The following is a 12,318-nucleotide window of genomic DNA, read 5'->3' on the forward strand; positions in this document are numbered from 1 at the left end:
TTTGGTACAAAAGATGACCACCTCGTTTCGTTCTGCATTTTTACCCTTCTTAATATATCATTTCTTTATTCCCTGACCTATCTTTATTTACTGCCTGAGTATCTGTGTAGGCCTCTTTCCGGAGTTTAAGCTCCCTGAGGTTAAGGACTTTATTTGCTGCTCAGTCTCCCCAGTACCTAGAGCAGTGCAGTAGACACCCAGTAAATGGTTTTACTAGACGATTATTGTCTAATCTAGTAAAATGAAATTATGCGTTGGGAGAAATAATTTGTTATAATAGCTCAAAGTGAGTGATAAAAGAAAATATCATTTGATAAAAACTTTTATGGAATGAATTTTATCTTTTCCCTCTGTTTCTTTTCAGAAATATTTAATTGTGAAAGTACTCTATTCAGCTGTGGTTGATACTAGGTCCACAATATGTCCTTTCTTTGAATATAATGTTGATATAAGCTGAATAGTTTTAAACGTTAACAAGATAATCATTTGAAAATAAACTCAATTTGTAAATTACATCATCTGAATAATGTGCTTTTGAACTTACTCTTCTCATAATTTGATTAAATACCTCATTCTTTACCTCATTCCTTAAAGTGACTTAATTTTTAAAAGAGCTTTACTGAGGTTTAACTTACACACCATACCATAAGTTTACCCATTTAAGTGTGCTTGGTTAATGATTTTCAGTAAATTTGTACAGCTGTCACAATCCAGTTTAGAATGTTTCCATCACTTTTAAAGTGGCTGTTAACAAAATTCATACCTTTCTTCCCCGTTGTTTTCCCTCAAATGTTTTACGTCCTCTATATATGCCATCCCCATCCTGGCCGCAGACACAATACACAAGTTAGTTTTGTGACCCAGTGGAGGCTACAGAAGTGTTTTTCCTTCTCTGTACACCTACAAAAAAAAAGTAAATACTTTTTTTTTTTTTTTGCAGTTAAAGTTCTCTAAAATGATTTATGCATGTTAATTTTTTTCTCCCAAGTAAATTATGTAATACTTGAATAGAGAACTGTCTTAACTGTTTTGATTACACTGACAAGGCGCATTGTGGGCATTTAAACTTATTTCAGTGGTCATATAACCTTTCCAATTCAGCAAGTTAGTAACTTTATCCTAAACAATATTCTTTCTCATGTGTCTCCTCCTTTCTGTCCATGTTCATCAGGTACATACTTTGTTTCTAAAGTGTACTAAAAATCTTAGAAGTTTAAATGAAATTGTCCGTAAAGCATCTAGATAATACAATCCCTGGCATGTAGTAGTGTTACAGATTGTTCCCTTCATAAAAAATATTCCTGATGTAAATTTATACAACACTGATTGACCTCTGAGAACTAATGTTTAATTTTTATTTCAAAATTCTAGTATGTACTTATTAATATACCAGCAATTCATTTTAGCATAGATTTAGCTGATTTGAAATAGTATTGGCATTAAGTAAGGCTACTGAGGGATAGTTTCTTTTTAAAGAGGAGGCTTTAGTAAATGAGAAATGTAGTGCCAACAAAGCTAAAAACTAAATATCTTTTGTAGATCCAGGTCCAGAGAGCATCGCAGACATAGGTCTCGCTCCATGTCACGGGAACGGAAAAGGAGAACTCGATCCAAATCCCGGGAGAAACGCCATCGCCACAGGTCCCGCTCCAGCAGCCGTAGTCGCAGCCGCAGCCACCAGAGAAGTGGGCACAGTTCTAGAGACAGGAGCAGAGAGCGATCCAGGAGGAGGTACTGAGGTCCATAGGAGGATATGGAACTACCTTTACGGTTTAGACTTGGAATACTAGTGGTTTGAACTTGGCATCTGCTAATTTGTACACATTTGTGTGTGAGTGTATAACATTTTTTTCCTGATTATATGGGTAGTTCAGAAAGAATATACTTGCGAGCAAGAGTAAGAAATTGGAACCAATATGTGCAGAGGTTATTGCTTTTCTCTGCTTAGTGTGTCTTGGGAAAAAGTACTTTATGGGCAAATAATTTTAGGTACCAATACTGTTAGAGCTTTTCCAGTATGTATTGGTGAATTAGGGACTCTGAGAAGTCCTTTCATTAAGAGTTGTCTGACTTACTGTTTTCTAAACTTCTTTGAGCTGGTGTACTTTTTCAGAGCAGACACATTCAGTATATTCTTGTTTATTCTGCACTATAGATATGCATTGTTATATACAGTTAGTTGGGCAGGGCAGGTTCAGAATTTTAAAGGAAGTTAGACGTCATTGGCATGAAAATTCAAAACGTGCAAGGAGAGCAGACCCAGGGTGAGGTATGTTTTAAGGACTTGAATATCTAATCAGGACAAAGGATTAGAATGTGGTGGAGCCTTAAGCACTCATGGTCTGTATAGACCAAGCTCCCCGAACTTCTCAGGTCCCATTATGGCCCTTAAGCCAGGTCATTTCTATGGAACAGAAACATTTTTTGAGTGCCTAGTATCTGTTACTCTTAAGTTTTCTATGGATTACTCCACATAAAGTCCGTGATAAATTTTTAGCAGCTTTCTGCAGATTTTTTTTCCCCCTCAGCTAGCCATTCCCCAAAACTGCTCACAAACTGCGTTGGATATAATAGGCTCTTTTATTTATTCCGTATATTCTTGCCTTGTTCCAAGTAGGTTCCCTCCCCCACCCCCAGCTTTACTGAGGCATAATTGACAAAGTAAGTTGTAAGACACGTGAAGTGCACATTGTGGTCATTTGCTCTCCACATACCTTGTGAAAGGATTCCTTCCGTCTAGTTAGTTAACACCTCCGTCACCTCACATATATTTTTATTGTTCTTGGTGAGAACATTTAAGTTCCACTCTCTTAGAAAACCATGTAGTTCTTCAGGTGACTTTAAATCAGTAATAATTGTATACTTTCTACTGTATTACAAAAATAAGTATAATGTAGTTGAGCAGCTTTATTCAAGTGAGTTAGGACACAGGACTAATAACATCTTTGACAATAATGAGCACTAACAAAGTGCTAAACTGGATATCAGAGTAAATAATACAGGAGCTTAGATGAGGGAAGTACCAGGGTAATAAAAAATGGCTTCATGGAATAGCCTAAAACCTAGAGTGGGTATAATCCGATTGGTAAAACCAGGTAGGAAAAATATTCTGGGTATTATAGGCAAATGCAGAGAATGAGCAGGGAATTTATGAGGGCAGAGCTCCGCATGGTGTGATTCTAGGCCACTTATCTCATTCTTAAAACTAGGCACACAGTACAGTGTCCAGAAAAATACATTTAAAACAATTCTTCAGGAATCTTACCTGCACTGTAAATTTTAAGAATCATTTTGCTGGCTGGTAGGTCTAGATAATTTCTCTTGTCAACTTGGCTACCTGTCATTTTTTCTGATGTCTCTGAACTCTTAAATGTCGTTTTTGGTGGTAGAGATGGGCATGAAGTCTCCTCTTCTGGGGCCTAGTCCCTAATGTTTCCTCTGTTAATGAAGATACATAGGAAATTTCTCCACCATACCACCTGACACCCCTCATCTAGTATTTTCAGCATGATGTTAATAAAGAGGGTTATTTTTGTAAAATTCTTTCTGTTCCCAAGAGCACTTCTAATCTTGATACTCAAATTACTTTTTCAAAGCAATATTGTTTTTTTGCCAAAAATTAGCAGACAATTACTACAGTCTACAGTTACTGTATAAAAGAGAATATCAAGTTATTGCTACATAGTAGTTATGTTTAAATTTCAAGGTAAGCCCCAGTTAAAGGTCCTTTATAACTTGCCGTTCTCCTGCTCCAACTGTGAGATACTGGTCTCCAATATAAGTAGATTCTGCTTGTGGCCTTTCCGGGTAACAGTTACCCTTGGTAAATGAGGACCGTTTGCATTTTTCTGCTGCCTGCTGTGTTCAGACACATACAGTGCAGACTTCAGAGTCAGACTACTTGGATGAAAGTGGCGTTGGCCAAATTATCTAATTACCCCTCCTGTCTTTCCTTATCTACTTAGTAGAAGGGTGCTTGCTTCATCAGGATTATTGGTAGTTTGAGTGAAATACTGAGTGAAAACTGCTTCTGTAATAAGGACACTGTAATCTCTGGCAAAATACTAGTTGATACTTAACAGTTTGTTATTATTTCTCTGGGACTTACCGGCAATGCGTGTCCTTATTCTTAGGCATCATCTCAATCGTCTCTCTTCATATTCCATTCCTACAAAGACATGGATAGGAATGTGCACTGTATGAATTAACACATTATTTTTAAATTAAGCTTATTAAAACCTTAATTAAGTAGAATGCCAGAAATTGACATTAATCTTTCAACCTTTTCAGTTTAATCCTTTTTAAATGTATTTCTAAAACTGGGTAGTAGGGTAGTACTTTTCCCCCTGCCTTAGAAGTTGAAAGTATTACTTAATCAGACCTCAGATCCTAATTCTGAACGTGGGTTAAGTGAGAGAATTATGTAAAAGTACCGTGTCACCTGTGAAGAACCAAATAAATGTAATATGTTACTGATTTATTCTAGATGTTGAAGGTGTTGAAGATTCCATATTAATTCTGATCCCCTAATGTCCTTTGGGTGTCCTTTTGATTGAATCTCTGGTATGAGCTTATTACCTTTCTTCTTGACTTGGGTATGGGAATGGAAAGGTGGTATTAAACAGTTACAGTTAATCAAGATTTATTACAGTGTGATCATCTTTCTCTGTCTTCGGATTTTTTTCTGTCGGTTGAATGAGCTAACTCAGCAGGAATAAAGCAGAGTTTTAAAATAATAAATGGTTGCTTAAAGCCATATCATTGAGTAGTTCTCTTACCTGAGTGTTGGCAGACTGTTGCCTGCAGGCCAAATGTGGCTCCACAGCCTGTTTTTATACAGCCAGGGAGCTATGGATGATGGTTTTTATATTGTTAAGGGGTTGACAAAAAGAAAAGGAAGAGTATATACCACACTCACATGACCTGCAACACCTAAAATATTTATCCCTCTGGGCAGACAGCAAAGAGAAAAGGGTTCCTGACCCCCTGTCCTAAGCCACTGATTTCCATCTGATTGGGAATCATCTGCATTCTATTATATATTCTTAAAATACTGGATAACATCTTTAAGGTATTGTCTATATATTATTTTTATATTAAATATGTTTGCTATGAACTGGAGAAGCTTTAGGGTTGCCTCTAAGATAATGAGAATGTCCTGTAAATCATTTTGGCTTATGGTTTTTGACCCTTAGCTATTTGTCTTCACCCATCTCTTTGTTTTAGTACCCTTATCAAATACAGTAGTGCTCTTTTCTTGGATGCATTCTGTATATCTTCAGCTAATCAGTACCTTAATATTTATCCGATTCTTTCATTTGGATTTTGGGTTTCCCAACACATTTTGCTCCTCAAATTAATATTTTTCAGATCCTCAAAAGAGAGATTCAGAGAACAAGACTTAGCATCACGTGACAGAGACAGGAATTCAAGAGACAGATCACCTCGTGACAGAGATCGAAAAGATAAGAAGCGGTCCTATGAGAGCGCTAATGGCAGATCAGAAGACAGGAGGAGCTCTGAAGAGCGCGAAGCAGGGGAGATATAATTAGCTGTGTACATATCCTCAATCCTTAAGCTTCCTCTGGAGTTACATACTATTGTTTAGTTTACAGCTGTTCAGGGTGACACAGTGAGCAGTTCCAGACACCGATCCAGCTAGGCTAGGTGTATAGCATCTAACTTGATTTGAACTTGTTTTCTTTGATGAAGCCTAAAACTACATCCATAGTTTCTGGTGAACTTGTAATACACTTCTGAAAGTACAGTTTTATATAATAAGATGCTGATGTCTTTATTCTTTCTAGTAGGAGTGATAGTGAATGAATTGTGTTACTTGCCTTGGGATTTTTTGAACATTTGTAAAATGCTGTCTTCCTTTCTCGTCCAAAAAACAGCAACTTTGGGAATTTCTTTTTAATCCTTTTTCCTTTGACTCTGTATCCCCTGATACCTCTACCCTCTAATTGTAAGAGAAAGGGGTGCAGGGAAGCAATATAACTTCTGTTCTGAGGTTCTATTCCCATTATTAATTACTAGCTGATTACAGTTCACAACATTTATACTGGAATGTGTGCTGGAGAAGTTTAAAATACTGGGAGTTTTGTTTGTCTAACGGTGCCTATTTTAGAGTGGGAAGTTGAACAGCTGTTGCATTACATGCTTTGCTTTTTTATTGAAATTTTGAAATCAAACATGTCTTGATTTTTCTGTTCTATTGAATAGCTACGTTCAGGATGTTTTGAGATGGGGGGTGGGGGCAGGGACTCTTTCATAAGCACTTCTTGTTTTATTTTGTGTGTGTGGAGTATAAAGATTACACCCTTATTGTAAAAAATAATAAAATGAAAATCACCACCACCATCATTAAACTGTAACTTGTCTAGTAAATTGTCCCTAGAACTACTTGCTGTGGCCATTTCTATTCTGTTACTAATAGTGCCTTACTGTGCAAGGCACCAAAGGAAATAAATATATACTTACACATTCAAGATGAATTGTTGCTCCACCTGGGCCCTTGCTGGCTATATTCCAGCTACTTCAGGACTGTCTGTAACAACCGCTGTAGAGAAGGACCAGACCTGCAGAAGAAATTGAGTTTATTTGTTTTGTTTTTCTTCACATTGAGCAAATTGAAATAAAAACATGGTGTAACCAGTGTAATGAGACTAACGATTTCTGCATTGAAAAGCTATATACCCACTCATGTTTAAACAGTAGTTAAAACTTGCGATTCTGGAAAAACAAGAATATAATGAAATAAGGGTCTGTGAGTGAGTATAGTTAAATTTCTATCTTTAGTTCCGTATGTTTAACAAATTTGTTGTGACAGGAATGTAAGCCTCAGAAACTGAAACTAATCATTTTAAGTGACATCAGATTTACATCTAAAGGGGACAGACCTCAAGTTCCCAGTTTACCAAGTTGTGCCTCATTAAATGAGGTTTTCCTGCCATATTTGGTTCCACGCATTCAGTTCATACAAAGTTTTATCTGAGACCCAGCTGCATCAGTACCCATTTATTTTTGGTTGCTCAGAAATTGTTTATCTACTTTGTTCCTGGTGGTCTGTGCTGTTCTCTTCAATCCTTAAAAGCACTTTAGACTTAGTACCTTAGGGTGTGGAGTGAGGTCCAAAAGGTTAAGCTGGCAGGTGCAAGGAAGGCTGTCTGGAACCTGACCCGTCATGGTGATATATGTGGAGTTAAACACCACATATCTAAGTGGCCACCAACAAACGGGTCAGCAATAGCCCGTGAAGGACATCGTCATCATCCAGGGGCTGGGCCCCATGGCGGATCACCTCACCTGCGTGTTCTTGAATAACCCCATTTTAAAAGATCCTTTTAGAACAATTCTGTGGCTTAGATACTGCTAGTGTTTGTTTTTAATTTATTTTATTTATTTATTGGGCTGCATTGGGTCTTCGTTGCATTGCACAGGCTTCTCATTGCAGTGGCTTCTCTTGTTGCACAGCACAGGCTCTAGGCATGCAGGCTTCAGTAGTTGTGGCTCGTGGGCTCTAGAGCTCAGGAGTTGTGGCGCACGGGCTTACTTGCTTTGCAGCATGTGGGACATTCCTGGAGCAGGGCTCCAACCCGTGTCCCCTGCACTGGCAGGTGGATTCTTAACCACTGCGCCACTAGGGAAGTCCCACCGCTAGTATTTGGACTTCACAGTAAATGTACATTTTTGATAAGCATCCTTGAGCTGGGGTAACCATTCTGAGTTAGAATAACCCTAAAGTCTCTCATACACCATTTGGTATTTTTTTGTTATCTTTAGAGAAAGTTTAGTCACATTTACAAGAACATTTGATCCTCGGGGGATGTTATGCTAAGTATTTTCCTTCAATAAGACCCTCATTTTAGGGACTTACGGTGGCGCAGTGGATAACAATTGGCCTGCCAGTGCAGGGGACACAGGTTTGATTCCTGGTCCGGGAAGATCCCACGTGCCGAGGAGCAGCTAAGCCCGTGTGCCACAACTACTGAGCCTGTGCGCCACAGCTACTGAGCCCACCTGCCACAACTACTGAAGCCCACAGGCTTAGAGCCTGTGCACCGCAACAAGAGAAGCCACCACAAGGAGAACCCTGTGCACTGCAACGAACAGTAGCCCCCGCTCGCCAAAACTAGAGGAAGGCTGCACGCAGCAACAAAGACCCAACACAGCCAAAAATTTAAAAAACAACAACAACAAAAAGATTTAATTTTATTTAAGACCCTCATTTTACTGTCAACAAGCATTTTCCCCAAAGCTGCATTGCTGAGCTGTATCAACAGTATCAACTCAAAAGAAAAAACCCTCCATTTGTAAGGAGACTTGTTTTTTCCCAGTAAGACTTTCTTACCTTTCTGATAAAAAGTTAAACCTTAGTTTTAGGGTTGGTTTATCAAGTTCCTGGTATTTTTACCCTCCAAGTTCCATTTTAAGAGCCTACTTTCATATACAATTTCGTAACAGCTTTCAACATCAGCCCTTTGAGCCAGAGCCCAGCATGCATTACAGTTCTGTCATTCAACGTAGTAATTTGTCATTCATTGTGGCAAATGTAATTTGTCATTCAGTATGGTACCTTTTCAAAAGGGTAGTGTTAGGTAACAGCCCATCATTGTAAGTTTTTATAAACAAATGTTGGAGATAGTCTAAAATCTTAAGTACTTACAGGGTTTAACATTAAAGATCCAAGTAAATATTACATAACTTAATAAAAGTATGCACATTTAAGGTAGATACTCAACTAAGAACAGGTACAGCTATGCAGATTGTTAAGCCATTGAAACATACCCCTCAGTTGGTAATTAGCTGCTGCCCTGAGCTTCCTGCATGCCTCCCCCACCCCCAAACCATCCTCGCATCTCTCAGGTTTAGGTCTGGTGCAGCTGAGAATCTTCAGAACCTTGATCCAGCACAATATGCTCTACTGATATTTTGGGGGAAATTTTCTTGTCTTTTTCCTATCTGGAAAAAAGCTGTTTACATCCATTATTCATTATACCTTGACTACTGGTATTCAGATTTTCCCAGGGTATAAATAATGCAATAAATACTAAGTTGTTCTTTTCATTGCCTGTTGCAATTTGAAAAGAAAAAAAAATCTCACCTTCAGCAGAGTTGGGAAAGGCAGGAGAGGGCTGAGAACAGGGGTTTGATGGCAGAGGCAGACTGGGGGGGCTAGGCGTGGGACTACCAGTAGAGTGGTGCTGGGGCCACAGGTGAGCAGGGCTCTGTGAGGTACTGGGGGCAGCAGATGTTTCAAAACTGTGAGGTGTACCTACATGTTCTCCAGGTACCAGCAGAAACCAGGATGTCAGAGGTTTTGGGTCTACAAGCAAACCTAGGGTCAGACCAAACTACATGCCAGCATGGCAGGGTTCTGGCTGAAAGCAAGGCATTCAGACGCACAGAACTGGGCTCTCAATCAAGGATCCAGCAAGGTGAGGCCATATAGGAAGTGCCAGCACCAGAATCTGCAGATAATGCTTTGGGAGAGGCTCCTAGGGTCCCAAACACAATGCACTCCTTTACCTGGATACTGTTGGGTGCTTGTAACAGAAGATCCAACTCAAACAGCCTTACACAAGGAAGGGTCTGTTGGCTCACATGATTTGAGTTCCATGTGACAGTTTCATTCTCAGGTTAGCACAGAGCCAGATATCCAGATGAAGAGAAACTTAGCAAACCAGGTTCATCTTGCCTGACATTCAGGGAACTGAAACGCTGAGATTCCAAGGTTTGAGGCAAAGAGAGGATGTCTTCGCAAGTTAGCCGAGGTAGGAGATGGGAGAACCGATCTCAAGCCTGCCTCCCCGAAGGCAAGGGACTCTCAGGGTAGTGATGGGATGATGAATAAAGAAGCAGGGTGGCATGCTCTTGGATTGGAAAAATTAATATTGTTAAAATGGCCATACTACCCAAAGCATTCTGCAGACTTAATGTTATCCCTATCAAATTACCCATAACATCTTTCACAGAACTAGAACAAATAATCCTAAAACTCATATGGAACCATTAAAAGACCAAGAATTGCCAAAGCAATCCTGAAGAAAAAAAAGCAGGAGGCATAACCCTCCCAGACTTTAGACACTACTACAAAGCTACAGTAATCAAAACTGTGGTATTGGCACAAGAGCAGACATGGATCAATGGAACAGAATAGAGCCCAGAAATAAACCCAAACACCTACGGTCAATTAATCTTCATCAAAGGAGGCAAGAATATACAATGGGAAAAAGACAGTCTCCTCAACAAGTGGTGTTAGGAAAACTGGACAGCCACATGTAAATCAAAGAGGTTAGAACACACCCTCTCACCATTACACAAAAATAAACTCAAAATGGCTTAATGACTTAAACAAGACACGATACCATAAAACTCCTAGAAGAGAACATAGGCAAAATATTCTCGGACATAAACCCTACCAATATCTTTTTTTAGGTATCCCAAGGCAATAGCAATAAACCCCAGAATAAACAAATGGGACCTAGTGAAACTTACAAGCTCTTGCACAGCAAAGGAAACCATAAGCAAAACGAAAAGACAACCTACAGAATGGGAGAAAATACTTGCAAACAATGTGACCGACAAGGGTTTAATTTCCAAATTATACAAGTCATACAACTCAACAGCAAACAACCCAGTCGAAAAATGGGCAGAAGACCTAAATAGACATTTATCCAAAGGAGACATACGGATGGCCAACAGGCACATGAAAAGATTCTCAACATTGCTAATTATTAGAGAAATGCAAATCAAAACTATAATGAAGTATCACATCACACCAGTCAAAATGGCCATCATTAAAAAGTCTACAAATAACAACTGCTGCAGAAAAGTGTGGAGAAAAGAATAGCCTCCTACACTGTTGTGGGAATGTAAGCTGTTGCAGCCACTGTGGAAAACAGTACGGAGGTTCCTTAGAAAACTAAAAATAAAATTACCATATGATCCAGCAATCCCACTCCTGGGCATATATCCAGACAAAACTAATTCAAAAACTACATGCACCTCTATGTTCATAGCAGCACTATTCACAATAGCCAAGACATGGAAACAACCTAAGTGTCCATGAATGGATAAAGATGTGGTATGTACATACAATGGAATATTACTCAGCCATAAAAAAGAATAAAATAATGCGATTTGCAGCAACATGGATGCAACTAGAGATTATCATACTAAGAGAAGTCACAGAAAGACAAATACCATATGTGTGGAATCTAAAATGTGACACAAATGAACCCATTTATGAAACAAGCACGGACATAGAACACACTTCTGGTTGCCAGGGGGAGTGGGTTGGGGGAGGGATTGAGCGGGAGGTTGGGCTGCGGAGATGTGAGCTTTCTGTTTGGTTTTTCTTTTTGGTTGTGCTACATGGCTTTTGGGATCTTGGATCCCCGACCAGGCATCGAACCCAGGACCCCTGCAGTGGAAGCACCGTGTCCCAACCACTGGACCTCCAGGGAATTCCCCGTAAGCTTTTATACAGAGAATGAATAAACAACAAGGTCCTACTCTATATCACAGAGGACTATATTCAATATTGGATGATAAACCATAATGGAAAAGAATATAAAAAATATATGTATAACTTAATCACTCTGCTGTCCCGCAGTAATTAACACAACATTGTAAAATCAACTATACTTCAATAAAAAAAAAATAACGGGGTGGCGTGAGGTGTGTGGCGTGTGGGGAAAGGTGATTGGGAGAAGGTGCGGGAATCATTCTGTGCAGGCGTAACTAAGCTATAAGCCTCTGTACTTTGGAAGGTCACCGAGCAGGCACCCACGCATGCTCAGCTGGAGGGTGGGTGGTCCTAACCAGCCTTAACCGGCTCAGCTGCACTAGATGCAGTTGAGAGTCCAAGTTCCTGGGAAACAACTCAGGCACACATCTTACTGTTCAGGCTACGGGCCTCTTTGGAGACATGCAAGTAGTAAACAACCTTGATCAGTGAAGACAGGTGAAGTGGATTTGATTAATCCTCATGCACCGTTTCAGTCCCCCAAATCTTATGATCATTCCTCCATCTTTTTTTATAACTTAAAAAAAATAAAGCATTAAAAAACTTTAAAGTTCTATTTTTATTGGCTGCACTGAGTGTGTGGGATTTTAGTTTCCCAAACAGGGATGGAACCCTCGCCCCCTGCAGTGAAATCGTGTTTTCTTAAGCACTGGACCACCCAGCAACTCCCTCATTCCTCAATCTTGAGGGAAGAATGGCAATGCCCGCCCTGGATATTTCCTGCTGATAAGGCGTGTAGACCTAACAAGGACTTGAGTAATGACACCCTTTAGTGCTCATTTGAA

The 12,318-nt window shown here is 39.5% G+C and overlaps 2 protein-coding genes across 11 annotated transcripts in view; one reads left to right on the forward strand and one right to left on the reverse strand.

Annotated features, from left to right (window-relative positions):
- Positions 1–6,663, forward strand: part of LUC7L2 (LUC7 like 2, pre-mRNA splicing factor) — a 59,149-nt gene extending 52,486 nt beyond the window's left edge. For all 10 annotated transcript variants that reach the window (XM_060108936.1, XM_060108938.1, XM_060108940.1 and 7 more), the window contains 2 exons: positions 1,540–1,731; positions 5,371–6,663. In XM_060108936.1, coding sequence (XP_059964919.1) covers positions 1,540–1,731; positions 5,371–5,548 — 370 coding nt within the window. In that variant the 3' untranslated portion in view covers positions 5,549–6,663. The remainder of the gene's footprint in view (positions 1–1,539; positions 1,732–5,370) is intronic.
- The window catches only part of KLRG2 (killer cell lectin like receptor G2), a 44,262-nt gene continuing 36,010 nt past the window's right edge, over positions 4,067–12,318 (reverse strand). The window contains exons 4-5 of the mRNA XM_060108946.1: positions 6,484–6,581; positions 4,067–4,168 (exon numbers count right to left, since the gene is read on the reverse strand). Of these exons, the coding sequence (XP_059964929.1) occupies positions 6,525–6,581 (57 nt within the window). The 3' untranslated portion in view covers positions 4,067–4,168; positions 6,484–6,524. The remainder of the gene's footprint in view (positions 4,169–6,483; positions 6,582–12,318) is intronic.

This window comes from Mesoplodon densirostris, chromosome 9, assembly GCF_025265405.1.
Source record: "Mesoplodon densirostris isolate mMesDen1 chromosome 9, mMesDen1 primary haplotype, whole genome shotgun sequence".
In the NCBI taxonomy this organism is placed as follows: domain Eukaryota; kingdom Metazoa; phylum Chordata; class Mammalia; order Artiodactyla; family Ziphiidae; genus Mesoplodon; species Mesoplodon densirostris.